At 46.1% G+C, this 20,319-nt stretch overlaps 1 protein-coding gene across 1 annotated transcript in view; it reads right to left on the bottom strand.

Moving 5' to 3' along the window:
• atf6 (activating transcription factor 6) overlaps positions 1-20,319 on the bottom strand; it is a 37,483-nt gene that overhangs the window by 6,317 nt on the left and 10,847 nt on the right. The window contains exons 7-15 of the mRNA XM_079739913.1: positions 19,341-19,513; positions 12,951-13,136; positions 12,245-12,336; positions 10,171-10,311; positions 7,304-7,399; positions 7,085-7,187; positions 5,807-5,874; positions 4,663-4,774; positions 294-378 (exon numbers count right to left, since the gene is read on the bottom strand). Coding sequence (XP_079596039.1) covers positions 294-378; positions 4,663-4,774; positions 5,807-5,874; positions 7,085-7,187; positions 7,304-7,399; positions 10,171-10,311; positions 12,245-12,336; positions 12,951-13,136; positions 19,341-19,513 — 1,056 coding nt within the window. The remainder of the gene's footprint in view (positions 1-293; positions 379-4,662; positions 4,775-5,806; positions 5,875-7,084; positions 7,188-7,303; positions 7,400-10,170; positions 10,312-12,244; positions 12,337-12,950; positions 13,137-19,340; positions 19,514-20,319) is intronic.

Raw genomic sequence — 20,319 nt, forward strand, 5'->3', positions numbered from 1 at the left:
GGAGTAGGGGGGAAGAATTCCCCTGCTTGTATAGAGAAAAGGAAAAACGGGTCAAACTGAACTTAAACAAACTCGGAGATTGGACCCATAAACTCAGGCATAAAAACAACACTGGATAGACCAGGAGATGCAAAGTGGGCCAAACCAACTCTTTCTTTCTAAATGTTTTCGGGGCACCTAATAGTGCATATTTCCAGCAAGAGGTATTGTGGAAAGCGCTCCCAGAACGGCCCTCATCTGGTGCTAGGTGCCTCGCAGGCTGCCTCTCCCGAGTCCTGCAGAACAACGCTTACCATTTATGTTCATGGCGGGCAGCACCAGAGACATCTTGGGCCGCCTGCCCTTGTTGTGGCTGGTGGCAGGAAGCAGGAGATGGTCCTGCAAACAAAAGGAGACAGAGGCCCATTGAAGCATTGTTTATGCATCTCAGGTTGTTGTTCATTGTGGTGTGTACGCGTTGGAACAACTTATTGAATGGCTTGTAGGTACGAGTAGGTACGTGGAGATTGTTCGACACCTAGATGATAATATATCATACAGTGGTCAATTCAAAAAGGTCACAGCCTAAGGGGATCTTTTTCATGAAAGCCATGAGGATCAAACTAGTTTCTGTAATGTTTCCTTGAAATCAAACGCTCCCATCTGAGTATTTCTTTCTCTTGCCTGGTTTCAAATGTTTGAAGTTGCAAAGAGAAACGCTATAATTGGGATATCTTCATCTTGGGGCTGTGGTGAACAACTCGATTTACAAGCTGTGGTCGTTTACCTTGAGCCTATAACTACAAACGCAGTGAATCAAAGTCCCCTGGAATCTGAGTGAACAGCTGCCTTGTGATTGGTGAATCAGAGAGAGAGAGAGAGAGAGAGAGGGTCAATGACAGGGTCTGTGTGTCATGATGACAGCCGCTCTGAGAGCTTGCGGTGCGAACAAATGCCAGCGTGCAAACAAATGTGGGCACGGCTCTTCCAGAAATCCCCCCCCCCACACACAAACACAGATGCCCCCGAAATCCCCCGAAGATCCCCCGAACCAAAGGCCCCAGCTAACTTTACACAATCGATTACACGGCGACACTTTTGATTCTCCCCCAGCGTATCCAAGGAGCAGGCGTCTGATGTTCGGCTCTGAAGTGGCCATAGAACCGTCTCAGTATACTGTACTCTGAACCGTACGCTGAGGCTCTGAGATCTGCCTTTTGACTGGACTTTAACCACGGAAATGCCTGGATGTTTTATTGTGTTGTACTAATTATGTTCTGTGAGGCCTTATTTCCAGAAATAGACCATAAAAACAATCTAATCTTATCCACAACATATTTATTTTGGCGATTGAGTCTCAACGAGAGAGAGAGAGATATTACAGAGAAAGCATGCGTTCTTTAAAGAATCCATCTGTGAAATACTTTCCAAACAAGTATCCACCTGATATGGAATAGTTCCCTGGAATTGTAACTACAGACGTGGACACTGTGCTTCATCAGGCGCCTGCAGCTTTGACCAGCTGACACAGTCCGCTCCGGCTACTAGGGCTGTCCCCGACTCGGAATTTTCTGAGTCGAATCAGATCTGCCTTTTCAGTCCAGAGATTCGACTATTCGGCGGCCGTGCGGGGAAGGTCTTTTGGAGGTTTAGAAAATGAGTTTTCTTTCTATTAACACTGTTTTGGTAGGCTATAGGCCTTTTATATAAGCTTGCGCGTTGCGCTCATTACGTTCTCACCTGAACAGTTTTCTGTCAATCAAACACGTCGGAATTGTAGCCAACTTATTCCTGTCGGGTTTTAATTAAGCTCCTGCCCATAATACGGTCCGATAATGAACACAGGGCTCATGTATAGGCTAGTGGATAATCCACAATATGAGCCCCGTGTTCACGATCTAATTGCATTTATGGAGCCCGAAAGAATACACAGCGCTGTGTCGCCACACTGACTGCGCTCCTAGAGAAAATGTAGCAATAATGTAAGGGGAGACAGCCGCTTCCCTCTGCGAGATTCTGTCAAACAAAGTTACAATGAATCAGTCGCCACAGTGACATGGACAGTGTCTAAATAAAGCTGCTCTTTATTACTATCATTAGAGCTATTAATGCACATCACTCACTGACGAAAAAATAAATAAAATAAAATAAAAATAAATAAATAAAGGAAGACAGCGGGAAACACCGCAGTCGACTCAGATTCTCTGAGTCGACTGCGGGGTTTCCCGACTGATGACGACGCGTTCTTGGAGAAAGTAGTCCAATCCTGATCGCTTTTAACTCACTTTATTTGTTAAAGTATTTCGGTATGGTAACTATGAAGCAAAAGGAGGGGAATTGTATGGACACGCGTGTGAGCGACAAACAGCAGGCCTCTGTATCTAACTCCCTAGTATGGACTGCCGGATGTTTCCCGATCTCGTTGGCTCCAGGCCCTGCTTTAATACCGAGTAGGCTTGGCCTATGTGTCGTATTGGCTCCGCCCTCCTCACCTGTCTAAAGGTGCTGCCATCTGTGGCTGGAATAGTTATTGCAGCTTATATGTCGGGTCCTGCCCCCCTTGTGGCTTTGTATAGTAATTACAGCTTATGGGTTCGATCCTACTTCCTAGTGGCTATGTATGGTAATTACGGCTTATTTGTTCGATCCTACTTCCTAGTGGCTATGTGTGGGCAGCTTATGTGTTCGATCCTACTTCCTAGTGGCTATGTATGGTAGCCCATGTGCTTAAAATACTTAACAATGATTCGAATCATCGACTTTCAGGGGACAGCCCTACCGGCTACCATGACAACCGCTCTGAAACCTCATTGGATGAAAATCCTATGCCACAGCTCACTAAAACGTGCTTGTATTATAGAATTCACTAGGTGACACAAGAATCAAAGAGAAGAAACAAGAAACTCAGTGACCTGTACAAAATTAAATTTCCTTTAAATTCTAGTATTTATTTCCCCTGCTGAGGATAACTCTGGCTTGAGTTATGAGTTACTCACTACAGCTGCAGCGCCCCATACACAACCTACTTATGATCCACCTCAGCAAGGCAGACATTACCCCTCTATGCAAGGGCACCCAAAGGCCACTGTTAACCCAGCCTTTGGATTCTCAACATGGGTGGTGCACAAGTCTGGCACAAGTGTTTTCTTTTCTTTTTTTAATCGATGACCAATTTCAAAAACATGACACTGATCCTGGAACGGATACAGAAAGCCCTCCCCACACACCCTAGAAACCTGGGGAAACCAAAAACAGGCAAATCCACTGGCAAAAACAACATAAGCCCTGCAAATACTGAAACAGAACAGGGTCAGTAGGGAACAGGAAGATAATCCTGTGTACTTGGACATGTCATAGATCAGGTCAATATGCTTTGTTGTGGCACTGTGAAACCCAGATGAAAAGCCTTAAAAGCGTTGCTCGAGCCAGAGTTGCACCTTTTAATGCGTCAGATTAACATTGTGATGCTGCCAACTGAATCATGCTTTTTCTCCTTGCACATATTTTGAGAATGATACCTGAATCCTCTCCCAAAATGACTCAATGTGAATAATTACAAATATAATGTGATTTAACTGCTGATAAACCAAGCCAATGCTGTGTGGCCATTAGAAATAGCCATACACCAAGCGCATAACATTAACAGGCAAGCAGGAGAAAATGAACACAGCGACCAAGCAATCGATAAAGAAAACAACATGAACTACATCCGCTCATTGGTTGACATTTAAAAAGCATTGTTTCACTGATGGAAAAAGGGCGATGAAAGCAGTGGAAAAAGTGGGCCACACCGCTGGACCTGCACACGGACAAACAATAGCAGTATTTCCCCCTTTTTTCCGCCTCTAATCAAAGTATTGCTCCGGATTCAGACGCCGGGGCTGAACGCGTGTCCCCGGGGCCAAGTCTCTGCTTATGTCTGGGGCCTTTGACTTTGTGTTCCCCCTCAGTGAGGTGATTGGTAACCATAATAACAGACTGTCGAATGTCGTCAACAGACACAGGCGTGTGTGTGTGTGTGTGTGTGTGTGTGTGTGTGTGACTCTGTTGGTGTGTGTGTGGTTCTGTTTGTGTGTCTGTCTGTCTGTTTGTGTGTGTTGTTTAGGGTTCATTTTTGTGCATCTACAGTACATTTATATCTCCGTCGTTACACTCGTGAGCTGACTTGAAACCGTTTTTTCTGAGGATGCCATCGTATCTCGATGATGTGATGATGCAAGGCAGTGACGCTTTCAGGCTAATCTCTGGCAGTCTCCCGCTCCTGCCAAAGTGCCTTTCCTCTCTTTACCCGCCTTTACCCGCCCTTCAGTCGTAAAACGCCATGACCGCAGCCCTTCAGTAAACCGCCTCGGCACACGCATACACCGTTGGATATTTTCATGGCTCCTTAGCGTTAATTATTCAAGTGTTTATCCGCCCTAATGGATGACAGCTGTATGCATCCTATGGTTTCAATTAAACCGCAATAAGCTACTTTCAGAAGATGATCGAAAAAGCGCCACACACACACGCACACACACACACACACACACACACACACACACACACACACACACACACACTTCAAAATATCAAAGGATGGTTCCTTCTTTCATGCGTCGGGCCTTTTATTGGCGTAGACAAAACAGTAGGCCAGACCGCATTGGCGTGGTGTCAGGGAGGAGGACGGATGGAAGTGCTCACCCTGCGGAACGACACCACGTAGAAGGTGTCTCCTCGCCGGTTGATCTCGTCGAAGAAGTCGCTGTAGGCGCGGTGCGGGGCGTAGTACACCTGTAGCTCACTGCCAGAGTTCCTGTGGGGAGAACAGCAGTAGGACCCTGAAATAAGTTGCATAAAAGATGGTATCTTCAGACTGACACTGGTTGCACTAAGCTCTCATTTAGGTCTGGAATGCACTGTGTTGCCGCTTCTCAGAGAAAATACCTCACCGCTGTTCCCGATCCCTGAGCGACTTGATTTATAGACACTTGGTTACGCAGCACCATTTTAAAGTTGCTCCCAATTGCATTGTGCTTTGTTTGTTCTGAGCCTCAAGTCACTTTGGAAGATAGCATCTGGCAAAAACGACTAAACCTAATTATACCTGCATGAAAATCGGAAGTCTGTGCATCAAAGAAGACGCATGTACCAAAAGGGACCCAAAAAGGAAGATATGCATCTCAGATGGATCCCAAGATGCATTCCTCTCGTTACTGTCGGCTCCTCTAAAGCCAGTCCTGTTGTTTTAGCAGGCGGTGGGAATTGGGGAAAACGCGGCCCAACTCCATCAATGACTCAGCGAGCGGCCCATGAGTTACACAGTGGGAAAGGAGGGAAGAATGAGGCAGAGGCTGGGCAACAACAACACCGGCGGTTGGGTCAACGCCGCGTCCCGCTGGAGCTACAAAACGCTTGGTTGGGGTTTTACGTCGTTGACGCATAGTTTTCTATCTGACTATTGGCAAGGAAATATACAATTGACCGTAGTGGATAAAGACCTGCTACCAAAACAACAAAGTTCCCCAGCAAAAACACTGAAAGCCTATTGGGATTTCAGTTTCATCATGAATTTATGTAAATCGATCCTTTTAATGCTTACAAAAACTAGCCTAGCTCGTTTTCATGTTGTCCAGTTTCTTAATAAAAACGTTTGAGCCACCAAAAGTGAGGCCAAAATCCACACCCCACAACTACTGGTTGCCTAGGTAGCCACATTGCAGCACCCCCAAACCATTCCCCTACAAGATGGCCTCTCCCACTATTTGGAAAAAAGGGCAGGGCCTCAATTCGGCCACTTCATTTTCTATGAAGATAATGTAGACGTGTCACCCGTGCTTCTACTCACTTTTCCGCTGCGTTTTCAGTGTAACGCACCGTCACTATCTGGTTGGCGTCCTCGTCCTTGTTCGTTTTCTTTTAGAGAAGAGAAGAGAACGAGAAAGAGAGAAAACATAAAGACATCAAGGACTCCAACAATCTAGTATGAAAAATAAAGTAGACCATCATGTCTCCAGTGTAAGGAATGCAACCCCAGAGCTAAATAAATCCCCCCTAAATTGTAGTCAAAGAGTTTGAAACAAAGCTTTTAGCGGTCGACAATGAAACAATCAGAAAACAATGAACGCTGACCTTGCAAGAACACATGTGTTGAACATTGAAAGAAGAACAAAAAGATCCTTAATAATCGAGAGATGTTTGGCCCGACTGGATATTCTGGGGGTAAACAGGTCCAAAGCAGATGGGAAAACCAGTGGCTTACAAATGGTAAATATTCCATCCATTGATGATTGAAGAAGAGCCCGAGAATGACGTTATGCACCACTGTTGACATTGGCGGATTTGGTGGATATTCAAGACAAAAGCAAGAGGAGGTGATGGAAAAGAAGAAGGGGGAGAGGGCGGCACTATTCTACACTTCTCCTCCGACAGTATGTTCTCTCTCTCAGGGCTGTCAGATTAAAACGGCAGGAATAACGGGAAAGGGAAGAAGAAGGGAAAACAGGTGGTGGGAAAAGGCGAAGGGAAGGAGCTCCTGTTGGAAAACCGGTTTACGCTAGGCATTGGCGTGTACGGACAAATCGGAACGTTGACTCAACTGCTGTTTGGGTAACGATAATCTGAGTTCTTGATTGACATGTACTGCTCTGTAGACAAGTGTGGAAAATAGAATATACAAGAACCGTATTGTCTGCATATAAATACATGTATGTGACACTTTTAACATTGATTTTATGCTGGGGCTACTAGTGAACGGGGTCTGGCCCCCGAGTTGAACTCATCTGCGGTCCAGACATCGCATGTGGGGTTCCGATGGTACGAGCTAAGTAGCAAAAATCATCTCTTCTGAGAACATCCCAAGAACAGACTTTGTTGTTTTCTGTTCTCATGTTTTCTGCCCTTATTGAGGTTGAAGTTTAATTTAATAACCAAACCACTGACCTTGTATTCCTACAGCTAGTCCCGACTCACGCTTTTAAATTACACAATTTCGATTGAATCCCCTAAAATTCCGTCGCCTCGGTGACTTTACGTTGTGCAAACGGTTCAACAGAGACAAATGGAATGTCTTCGGAAATACCATAACCGCACTGATTATCCGGAGCGTCGCGGTTCTCCCACTCACCAGGATCGTCCGTGTGGGTTTCTGCTGGCTGTTACTCAAGCGCCTGGACTTGGTCTGCTCCACCTCGTGGCGATGGACCCATCCCCTCAGCTCATTGACCAACCTGCTCACCAATAAGTTGAGAAGAGAGACAGTATTAAAGTCCAAGTGATTTAGGAATTCTAAGCAGAACTGGCACTTTGGTCCGGGATACAACTGAAATATTGGAGGGGGGCGTACTTCATGCACTTGGTCCTGTTGACAGGAGGCTGGCAGGCAGGTGCCGTCCTGAGGAAAGAGGGGTCCTTGACCACCATCAGGGCCTTGTCCTCGAACCTGGGAACCAATCAGAACAAGGAAAGAAGACAGAGGAAGTGATTTACTATTGAGTAGACAATCACATCAGACATTTATTAAAGGCAACACACTGTAAAACTGATATACATATTAATCAGCTAAGGAGGTAATCATTCTCAGAAAGGCCTGGAGGACATTAGGGTTCAAACACAGAATCTTTTAGCTGGGAGTCAGACACCCTTGTAACGAAACTCCTAGCTGGAACCAACGTAGAACAACTGAAAACAGGGAAACATGATCGAGGCTAAGAATGATGAAAAGAACGTCCAAATATCAAATAACAGTGTTTCCCAAAAACAAAGATTAAAAGCAAAAAAAATTGCAACAGGTTCCACATGTTGGGGGGAATGCTTTGAACACCAAACGGGGGAACCTGGGAGCCCCGATGGCAGCTCATGTTTGAGCGTAGGTGAGGCTCCCGTGGGGAGTGGGGTTAATGCGACCGACCGACCCACCCTGGAGGAACACACGGATCCCCAATGTGGGGACAATTAGGCCTCTGTTGAAAGAACAACATTCTTGGGTGACTGCCATGAGCCCGACGGCCAAGTGAATGATCCAACGTATGTTTGGAAACGCAGACATGCGCTGGCGAGAAAGTACATGATCTCTGGTAGCATGTGTGTGTGTGTGTGTGCACTGTGAGTGGTTATAAAGATATAACCAAATTACATAATATAATATATAAGTTATTATAATACCAAGCAAAACGATAAGGTTGTGAACTAGAAATCTGCACAGCGACTTGCGCAAGAAAATGTGTCTGATAACAGATATTTTTCCTTATTTGTATGTACTCATTTATAATTTGTACATGCGTACATTTTTTTTGAACATCATTGAGTTTAGTTATCCAGCTATCCATCTATGTATAGATATTGAGTCACTGAACATCACATATGTTAAATCTACACACTATAGTTAAAGGATTATCCAAAGTCCAGCACTGTGCTCGTAACCATTAAGAATTCCAACTGGGCAAATCTCAGTCAACAGTGGATGCGCAGAGGCGTTTTGACACAAAATGGATTTGGACACTCGTGGATTTGTTTGTGCTTATGCTCCAACTACTACAGCTATGGGAGCGGCTGAACACTTCTTTGGGATAGAATGGATGCCAAGTGATCATCAACTGCCCGATTTCAGACCGAACGGCTGATTTCTATCTCCACATAGATCAGGACAGATCCTTTGAGATGCAGGATTAAAGAGAGCTGGTATTAGTAGAACAGAGAGGCCAAGGACAACACCGATTATTCTCACTGCTATCCTGAACTCGTCACTGCATACATTATTACAGCTGCTCTTACAGGGATTGTGTGGGTTTGATTGTTGCCAGCCTCGCTTGGAAGTCTCTTTGGGTAAAAGCGTCTGCTTAACGACAAAATGTAAATGATGCTTGGCTGCTCTGTGATTTCGTCATACAACATGAAAGCATCCGTGGACATTAACATACACACATGCTATAGAGTGTGCTACCCCACCCAGTCTGGCCTTAGTGTGGGTATGCTTCATTGCAGAGCAGGTAAAAAAAAAAAGGTAGGTCCTAAAAAATACTGTATATGAGCATTTCATACAATTCTAAGTTTCAACTACATTAAGTGACTCTCGGCCATAGATCTTTCTGAGGCTGGTTTCTGGGCATATTCCTCTGAGTAATGCCGTCATGCCAGGGTATAAGTGCCCCATTATGTGGAACCAGGTGAGGAGGTAAGCCGTCCACAGTCAGTGCCCACCTGTGAAGGCCTTTCTTCATAATGAAACCGCAGGCTTTATTCCTCCCCAGAGATCTCCATACCCTGCCCCAGCCTGCAGAACCCACCGGCCCATTCTCTCTCTCTCAGTGATCCCTTACTCGATGATCTGGAACTGGGTCCGCAAGACAGAATATGTCAGAACATAAGTGCTCTCATAATCCTCATATATGATTTCATGTTAACACACACACACACACACACACACACACACACACACACACACACAGACACACACACACACACACACCCAAGGTTGTCTTGTGCGACTCGCTTGTCTCTGTCAACTTGCCCTGCCAGAGCTAATGTGTTCCTTCCTGACTGATTTTAGCATAATGTCACCAGGTAACCTGATACCATACATACATGGGTTGCATTAAAACGGGACACCACACACACACAGGATTCTGACAGACTGGCGAGGAAAGTCAGACGCAAGGATCAACATACTCATACACATTGGCTCACACACAGTGCAAAACAGGGTTTTCTAGCACCCATCGAAGTCAGACAGGGATGGAGGGGGGTGGGGCGGGGAATAGGTACCAGACAGGAATGTTATTCAAGCAATCTCGTAATGAGCCCGGTCGACTGGACCACCATGTCCCAGGAGGTTGGGGGGAAAAACACATGAAAATCGATTACTCTTTAGAACAATAAACTGTTACCTGTGTCATGTACAGCCTCAGTCCCAACGCCCTGTCCTGCCAAACATGCCCTAAATCAACCCCTAAAAGCAAAGCCCTAAATCAACCCCCTCCTCCCCCTACCGCCACCAACTCCCCTCCCCAAACTAAACCTAGGCGTGGAGTCTCGTCTCAAGAGGTAGGCGTTAGGACACAGTCCGTCATCAGCCATGCACACACGCTGACCCGCACCCAGTAATGAGCTGTTGCAGTCTTTTAGCGAGGCACAGGTGCATCCTGGTCCGACGATGACTGGTCATGTAAATACTCAACACACGTGCCGGGGCTTTGGCGGAGCAGGGGGCAGTACCTGTCTGTCGACGGTGCGGGGCCTCCTTCGCCGGGCTTGGGGCCAGCCTCAGCCTCCGGGGAGAAGCCAAGCAGGTGCCTGCCGCTGGACTGCATGGCGCCGGCATGCTGGGCTTTGGAGCCCGGGCCCCCCTGGAAAACGCTGCACAGGGCGAGACGGAGGTTAAGGTTAGAGACACAAGGCGGAGGGAGAGGGAGGATGGCTGAGAAACCAAAAGAGGATGTAGGATGTAACCCACTTAACTACTAAGAAGAACCAACTGATGGAAGGAAACGATTGCCAAATTCCTTACGGCCCCCCCATCCAGTGCACCGTAGGGTCTTAAGTCACCACCGGAGTTCTGACCTTATCTGCATGACTGACCTCAGGTAACACATTTTACATCTATACCCTTGCATTTATTTATTTAGCCGACGCTTTTGACCAAGGCGAATTACTTGAGTGCATTCAACGATGAAGATACAACGCCAAGGGTGCAAGAATCATTAGAGCGAATAAAAAAATCATAAAATAACCTTTTGGGCCCTATTTTAACGGTCTGAAACGCAAGTGAGAAGTGCCAAGCGCAAGTAGCTTTTTGGGCGGTTCTATGGCGATGTTGGTAGTTTACCGGCGCAAAAATTACTCTTGCGCCCGGCGCAAATCTAAAAAGGGAAGTAGCCTGATTACCCGTAGGTGTGGTTTCGGCGTAACGTGCAATAAACCAATGAGAGTGCCAGCTCCCATCCACTTTAAAAGCCATGAGCGCATTTGAATCTGACGAGTTGATAATTTGACAGCGCGTCTGCAGTCTCTGATGAGACAGATGCACATGAATTTTAAACTTCAAATGGCTCAGTTTATGGCCAAATTATATGGCCTAATTCACACATGGAATAAGGTTTTCTTCCACAACTTCAGAAATACTGAGTCCTCAAATAAATTTCGGCAAAGAAAACTTAACACACATATGATATGCGGTAACTGTGGTTCTATTTAATGATATACGCAATACATTATAAACATTGTTTCTTATCAGTATTGTATGCATTATCGTCATCGACTTGTGTTCCTAATATGCATGTGTCCCCCCGTTAATATACATTGCCATGGACTGTATTATGCGTTACGTGTTTAGTTTGCGTGTGTTTAAACAGATGGACGCATACACGCGCGCCCGCATTCATTAATTCTTTTACACATACACACACGCGCACCCGCATTCATTCATTCTTTTTAACACTCACTCGCGGTAAAACAATGTTTTCTCACGATCAAATACTCATCAATCCTAAAAGTTATGGGCATGTACACGATGTCTGTGTCAAGAAAATATGTGTTTGCTGTACGGTGTTTGCAGATGCATTGACTTAAAAGTACCACTTATTACTGCTGTATCAGCTGTTCTTTCCCAAATAATTTACAAAGAATGTGTGGCTAGGTAGATGAGAGCAAAGTGTATGCGCGAGGTGCACAAGCAACATTAAGCATGCGCCCTTAAAATAGCATCTGAACAATGCGCCACTGACTTTAAACAAGGTATTTTCTGGTTTGTGGCGCAAGTGATTTCTGAAACTGCAAAATAGCACCAGGGAACGTTTGCGCCAGAACACGCCTCCTCCTTTTGCCGAACCGCCCCTTGGGCCGCAAGATCATTCCCTAATTTACCGACGCATGGCGCAGGAGGGAAAAGAACGCTCTGCGCCAGTTGCAAACTAGCAACGACACATGCGCCAGTGAGAAAGTCAATTGCGCCGGATGCAAGATAGGGCCCTTTGAGTGTTACGACACCAGCGTTGCTGAACCACACACACACACGCACGCACACACACACACACACACGCACACACACACACACACACACACACACACACACACACACACACACACACACACGGGAAAAAAACCCAAGAGTGTATTATTTTGGATTGTTTCGACGCTAACAGAAACTTCCCCCTAAAAGTGTACAGCACTTTAGGAGCAATTAGAGACCTAATCTCACTGCAAGTCACTAAACCAGCACTTACAAAGGGAAGTGCCGAAAACAAACTGCCGCACTTTAGTGGGGGTTCTGTTTCCGCGGTGGTACACTCACCTCATGGGACCGACGTTGATCATGAGGAAGACCACGACCACCATGAGACACACGGCTCTCCTCTTGGGGGCGGTGGTCTTCAGGACTGTGTTCTGCAAGGAAAACCATGGGTCAAGATGCAGTGCATACAGTCCGCTGATTGCTATTGAGTGGATGCCTTTATCCAAAGCAACTCACAGTCAATTCATATTGGATATTTTAAAACATGTCATTAACAGCAGCAGGTAGGAGGGTTGGCGAATCAGAGGGCAGCTGGCTTTGGGGATTGAAGCTGATTCCTTTAGAGCTGAGGGTCGAAACCCCTCTAAACACTGCACTATCCTTCCCCCCAACACCAAATCAGACAGCCTACTACTTGTGGAAAATACTTGGCTGACGTCCTAAGAACCAAATGTCGTAATTGCTCAGAAATCTGACAAATGCATGTCTCTGCAAACTTATTTTTTCTGCAATACCTTCACCACAGGGATTCTGTAACTTGCCAAAGTCTCTGACGGCATTATCCACATTGTGTGTGGTGAAGTCAGGCTGAGACGTGCCTGATTGGTTTTGATCTGATTTCCCAATCTCAAAGGAGATTCCCATTCTTCAGCAACCAAACCGCAAACCACATTGAGGGCAGAACAAGCTTGTCAACAAAGGACTTCCTCGGTCTATGTCAACTGAAGTGTGCCGTCCACATGAGACACTGTCTCCGTCCCCTCACCTCGGTCAGCAGGCCGTCCAGCTGTTTCTTGAGGTGGCCGTTCTCATTTTTGAGCACCTCGTTCTCGGAGAGCGCCATCTTCAGGCGCACCTCCAGCGTCTGCAGGTACTCCTTCTTCTTCTTCCGGGAGAGCGAGGCCGACTCGCGGTTCTTGATCATCCGCTGCTGCCTCTGGCCCACCTTGGACTGGACGAGAGAGAGAGAGAGAGAGAGAGAGAGAGAGAGAGAGAGAGAGAGAGAGAGAGAGAGAGAGAGAGAGAGAGAGAGAGAGAGAGAGAGAGAGAGAGAGAGAGAGAGAGAGAGAGAGAGAGATAATTGTTTTCACATATTAGAACTAATTTCATATTTTCTTCCAGGTCACGTCCGTTATGGGACGGCCGGAGGGCTTGTCGTTGTTTAACGGTTGTCGACAACTGGGAGGCCTCAAAACAGTCGTAATCCGACCATCTGTGGCACCTGCTGGTCTTGGTCATACACTAAACACATAGAGTGACTTCATGTTCATACAAATGCCTGGAAGATTGGATTCAGCTTCTATTAAAGATTGACTGCCAAAGAAACGGCCAAGATGACAATTAAAAAGGCCGCCACAGCAACACAGACTCCCGCAATCTGATATTTGAAATACACAGACCTTTGTTCATTCCTTTTTTAATTTAGTTTTGTGGCTTTGCTAAACCACATGAGTCTCTTCTTTGTTTAAATTAAAATAAAACAAACGTTAAACCACGTGCACACCTGCGCCATCCCCAGCGCTCGGAAACCCAGCTCTCTGGAGCAGACGAACGGGATAAGCAGGCAGAATGTAACAAATGAAGTCTAGGAGAACGACGGGGCTGATAAGGAGCTTGACAAATTGGAGACGAAGTGAATGGAACTATGTGGGAGTCTATGAGGATGTGTGTTACAGTGCAGTGCTGTTGTGTGCTGGTGTGTGTCTGCATGTGCGCGTGCATCAGCCAGTGAAGGCAGGGCAGGATGTTCCTACGTGGAAGCCTAGCCTGGCCTCTTCTGGGTTGGAGAGCCACATTGTTCCATTACAGAGGACAATAACAAACACATGTTGGGAGACGTGTCACAGACTGACCAAAGAAAAACAGAATCACGCACGCCTGGTTAATAACCCCCAACCTACTGCGAGTCCTCCAGTGTGCGTACATGGTCACTCTCATGTTTGAGGGGAATAACACACCCTGGCTGAGTGCTACATGGTGGTGGTGGAGGTGGTTGTGGTGGTGGGGTTGGGGGCACATCAAAGGGGTTTTAGGGGAGGAAGGTGCGAGGGGTTCCCATACCCTCGGGCAGTGCCGGAGGATGTGTTTACAGGGCCGCGTCACTGCATGAGGAATGGGCTTGAGTCTCGGATGTAAACACCGGGACATAGCATGCATGTACTCCATACGGAAAACTGTGCAGCTGTAGTGACTCCTGATAACTGAAGAGCTTGAGCTTTGCACGCTCGGTCTCTTCTATGAATAAGCCGGGCATCTGCATCCTCTTCGCCTGCGTGGTTCACTTGGGAAAACGACCTCATCGAAAACGGTCCGAAAAGATGGATATATGAGCTTGCTTGCTTGTTTTTCCGCCCCGGTTTTCGACACAGACCTAACAACAAGCTAATAGGTTGTTGTGTTTGGCATTTATAAAAGGGGCAAAGGAGTGCTTACTGAAAATCAAAGGCTTGTTGGGGGAGAGGGGGGATTCTTCTTTGTGTGTGTGTGTGTGTGTGTGTGTGTGTGTGTGTGTGTGTGTGTGTGTGTGTGTGTGTGTGTGTGTGTGTGTGTGTGTGTGTGTGTGTGTGTGTGTGTCTCACAAACAAAACACACAAATGCTAATCCACATGGCCGACAGCTACAAAGAGTCAAAAGCCTTCATTGTCCAGCTAGTTCCTGGTCGCTCCTCTGTGCCCTCCCTAATCACTCTGCTTAGACGGTGTGAACGATGTGGGCCGCTGAGGGGACCCTGAGACCACTATAGCCCGGGCTGGTGATGAAGTTGTTTGGAATCTGTATTTGTGTTTCGTCTCCTGAGAAACGAGACGGTCTCAGGCTCCGATGTGGGAGCCTCTCAGGCCCCGATCTGGGATCGCTGCCATCGGGCCGAGCCTGGGAACTTTGGAGGAACATGTCCACCCAGAGAAAGAGTGCGGATGGGGGTTGGGGACTTCACCTCACGCCACAACAATAGAGTTGACCAGAAAAACATGAACGCAGCAAAGACGGAGAAACAGGAACCCTCTTGCCTATGACGTCCGGACATTTTCATTTGATGATGCTGTTGATGAGAAGCTTTCTGTGTTGAGCTCCACTTTAGCAGGGCATTTACTAGCACTTACTCCATTCAAGCTCAGCTCAGTTGCTCTTGCCAATAGTTGAACGAGTATGCAGGTAGGAATATGTTTTTGCTAACAGAATGCTTATTTAACAAACCATCCAACGGACAGAGACATGCCAGGACACGGAGCAAAGCAGCCCAATAACACACCAAAACACAACCTGCTGTTTACCGACACCCGCTTTTCCATCCTATTGGGCTTAGGGTCAATTCGGCAGGAAGTGTGTGACTGCCAGTAAAACCGTTCAAATGGGAGGTTCCTCATTTAACAAGGAAGGATGAAAACCTTGACCCGGGTTTACGAGAGGAGGTAAAGCTGGGGCGTGTGCTCCACAGGTGGAATGGCGGTAGTTTGAGGGTCAAAGTGGAAGTGGAAAAAAGAGGAATAAACAAGAACAAATAAAGAATAAATAAGTGGTATGCAAGTGTGACTTAAGGCCATTCATGCGTGAGAATGTCTCAGTAAAATCAGGGGTGAATTATAATAATTGGTTTTCACATGGGGACTGAACACAAGATAGTACTATCACATGGAGTTAAAGCACTACCATAGAACATTTATTCTTCTTCCTTAAAGCAACAGAATTGTAACCTTGCGAGGCAGCAGAAAATTGTAGATTTAGATAAATCTATCTGGCCAGGCTGCAATTTAAGCGTGTCCGAACCACCAATGGATCGCACCATTGGTGACCTATGCGGAAACACATGATCTACTTGATGCGTGATAGACAGCAATAGATGGGCGGTATCTGATCACCTGCCAAAACTTTTTTGGCAGGTGATCAGATACCGCCCATCTATTAATGTCTATCACGAAGTTTCAAGAAGTTTCCACGGATGACTTCCCAGATGGTCCTGTTTTAAAACCATGTGGCGCGTCTGGTAAGCAGCATTCGTTAGTAGACAGGAACTACATTAGAGAAATACATCACTTCGGTAAAAAGGCTTCTCTCAGGGTTCCACCCGACTTCAACACAAGTCTTTGGGACGAGCAAAGGCTATAATCTGGAGAGTCCCTCCTAGGTATGATTGGTTACGTCTGGAGAACAAGGGTGGGTTTCCAGCCCACGATGCATCATCTTAATCCCCTAATGTTATGCGGTCCGTTATAACAGTGACTAGATCCCTGATGGCTGTTTACATCTGTCCCAAATCCCCCTGCCCTGTGGACCACCTGCCCGAGATATATAATTATTAGCAGCAGTTTCACACCCAGGCTTACGTAGCCTAACCTCGGACCATGATAGTACACAAGCGAGCACGCACACACACACACACGCACACGCAGACACACACACACACACACACACACACAATGTACACCTGGCACAAGAGTGGCAGCCCTAATAGGCCTTTTATACTCCTACCCACCCCTCCCTCAAAAAAAAATCCTCATGCTAACTACTGTGCTGTAGCCAAACCACTACAAGCTCATAAAGTGAAGACAGCTGTAGAAAGCCCAAACACCAGCACAATGTGGTGAAGTTATGATATGGATTGTATGCATTTCGAGACCGCACACAGCCGCTGCTACACAGATGACTTGGCACAGTGAGTCCAGAGTTTGGAGAGGAGCCGGTGTGTTTGCAGCGTGACGCTACCGCTGTTAGGGATTCCTCTCCCACGGGGGCTGGTTATGCTAAGAATGTACACACTGTTGGCACTGTCCATCAGAAAAGAACAAGGAAGCTGCTAAACCTAAAGCAGTGAAGATTCTCCCTCATGGCCAAACAATTATTGTATACACTTGCTGGACTTTTTTATTTACATTTTAAAAAGGCCTCTTTCACTTGAGAGCCTGGCAAAGGGTTTCCTGGACATCGGCGACACAGCCAAAGATCGTACGTTGTTTCATCTATTTCCCACAATTACAACGCCCAGCCCCGCCTCATCATGGAGGTAATTGTTATTGTAAAAGCTGACCAACCCGGGCCAGCTTCCTACACTAGGGGGGGGAGGGGGGGTAAAACGACTGGGAACAGACTGAGTGCTGTACAGACAGCGGCAGCCCTGAGGTCGTGATCAAAGTTTCCATGGAATGGGGAAGGGCCTGCCACAGGCCCACGTGTCCTTTCCCGAGAAGTCAACAAGATACAAAGTTGGATCAAAAATGTTATCTCCCCGCGAATAACCACAAATCACTTTAGATAAACGATGTGGTGCTCCAAAAATGTGTAGTTCAGCCTAATAAAATAAAAATGTCAAAAGTGTAATGACATGAAAAACAAACAAGATAACTGTTACTTCTTCTAAACCACAAGTCAGAACATTTAAAAAAAGGATTACACTCGAGAGAAAAGAGAACCCTGGCGGCCATGATTGGTCTGGCAGTGCACCAAGTCACCTTGGGAGATGTCGTCTGGGAGAGAGCGAGAGCAGGGGGGAAAAGGACTTTCCGGCACTGAACTCTACACCCCAACCATAGAAGGACGTATTAAAAACCAAAAGCCATCAAACCGAACCAAAGACTTTCACCGCAGGGCAATAAACGCTCCCATCGAAAATTAAGGCCAGCGTGTGTAAAAGATGCCGAGAATTATATTGAGAAACCACAGGCGTGTAGTTTAAACAAACTGAGGGCTGTAATTAAGTTTTCTTCTGTGTTTTCCAAAGTCGGTCTCGAGAGCCAGCCTGGACGACACAAGGTAAACAGTACCTTATGAGATCCCCTGCAAGCTGCGACGTCTGATCATAGCTGCCCTTGCACTGTCATTAACCAAGGCCAAGGACGACAGAGTGAGAAGGGGGTAAGCCTACAGGTCAGGCTGCTCTGTGTAGGCTATAGCCCGTGTGTATTTGCAGCTGCGCTGACATCATTTTCTGGTCCCTTCATTGTGGTGAACGGACCAAAGAATCCAAATATGATTTATCGTTACATAATGGCAGTATTTTTCCAATAAACCCTCGCTAAGCATAAACAGCGGCCCTGTTTATATGCCTGATTGTCGAGAGCGCCCATGGACCTGCATGATGTTACATCATTTCAGTAGAAATACAAACATATTGCCTGGTGACGGCCTGGTTTCGGGGAGTCGACATAGTGCAAGAAATTGAATAGTCCCTTTTTTCCCCAGAGGTGTGGATGGAAATAAATAATAGTAGGTGCGGTTGGACTGTGTCTGCCCTGGCAATTTAAGTTTTAGTATTTCGTTCAATAATTAGAGTTAATGGCTTGTGGAATTTAAAGACGCTAAAAATAGGTTGGGATGACGGAATGTATATTGGACCGTCTCCCAGACGAAGCGAGAGTCTTGGCAATAATCACACAGTTACTACATATCCAAAATAGTCCAACTCCAGTATGTATATATTCACAGGCCGAATTGGACATGTCACACACACACATACACAAGAAAAACCCTGAGTCTGACTGAAGTCAATGAGCTCACCTTTGAGACAGCATTGTGAGTCATCTATTTGACTCAAGGTTCAATGCATTACAGGCTGAAGTATATGATGAGAAAAAGCTCTTATAACTATATTTGTTATCTGTTTTGTTCAAAGATAGATATTTCTTTGAATTCACTTGATGGAACTAGGCAATGAATATAAAAGGATTTTCATTGAGTCCGTCTTCTAGAACTAAAAGAAAACAGTTGGTGACTGAGTTCATTCACGTAAACTGTCTTTGAGGTTTAACAAATGAGAAAAAACCTTTTTGCTTTATATAGTCCAATATGTATGCAGTATATCGAGCCAAAGATTGATGCAGGTCTATGTAACTGCCTGGCGCTGTAGGTCTTGCTTATGCCTACCATGCAAAATGTATAGCCTTTAGTATTCTATGTGGTGATGTATGCTATTCTCTTTATGTTGTAATGTATTTGATTGCATGCTGCAAACCTGGGGAAATTAAAGTTTAAGAAAATAAATACAATACACAGCTATATAAATCATAAATAGATACAATTACGTATGTAGGACATTTTTTGCCTCTGAAACGTCTCTTCCAATCCCCCTGCACTTGGTCTTGTTAAGACCATGTTTTTCCAGTGGCACTGGAACGTACCCATATGAACATGTATGCATTATAGATCTGTTCAGACCAGGACTCACATCGTCATCAGAGGAATGGGCCCGGAGCATGACGGGGACGACGGTCTGAGCCGGAACCACGGGGGCTGGCCTCTCCTGGCCCAGACTGGGCAAGGTGACCACATGACCCGGGAGGGCCTGGGTCGTCTGGATCTGCAGCACTTGGCCCGGCTGTGGCAGCACCACGCGATGTCCTGGGAGGAACATACAGCAAACAAAGCACTCAGATTACAGACGGCCGGTTCTGCTCTGCATAAACACTTCTGGTGTGTGTGTGTGTGTGTGTGTGTGTGTGTGTGTGTGTGTGTGTGTGTGTGTGTGTGTGTGTGTGTGTGTGTGCGTGTTTAAATACATTCCAGGTTTGCAGCTTTCCCAAACAACCAAGTCTCTATTGTTTTTGTTTTTATCTGAAGCGGCTTCCAGTTTATTTTAGAAACTAGTCATTAAGCAGGTTGGGATTAAGGTATCTTTTGTGAAAAGGTACATGTCTAAGAATCAGGAGTGCCTTCTCATTACTGTCCCCTTTGGCCACAAAGTGAACTGCAGCCTGCCATTGCGTGCCGGGTGAGAGCACTGGAATGCGAGCTCTGTGGGTTAAGACAAAAGCAGTCTTCAAATAATGTTATAATAATAAATACACATACCAATGACATGGTCATCAAATGATCATCATATTTGCCATTACTTGCGTTTAGAAGTCACTCCCTTCCCTTTTCCCTGCCCGGGTCAAATCTAATAAAATACTACAGAACAGTGAGTTAAAAAAAAACAACCTGCTCTTATGTTTTGGTAGGATCAGCAGGAGACCCCTAGAGTATCTGCTCTTGAAGCAGCCGGTCCTCTGCAGATGGTATATAGAGCATCTTCCCTGACCCCCTTGCCTCTTGTGACCCACATAAACCTCTGGAGTTTTACAGTTTGACTCCCGGTGCTCAAGTTGCAGGTGGAGAAATGTTTACTGTGATGTGATGTGCACCCACCCCCCCAACCCCACACAAAC

The sequence above is a fragment of the Pollachius pollachius genome (genome assembly GCF_949987615.1).
Source record: "Pollachius pollachius genome assembly, chromosome: 7".
Lineage (NCBI taxonomy): Eukaryota > Metazoa > Chordata > Actinopteri > Gadiformes > Gadidae > Pollachius > Pollachius pollachius.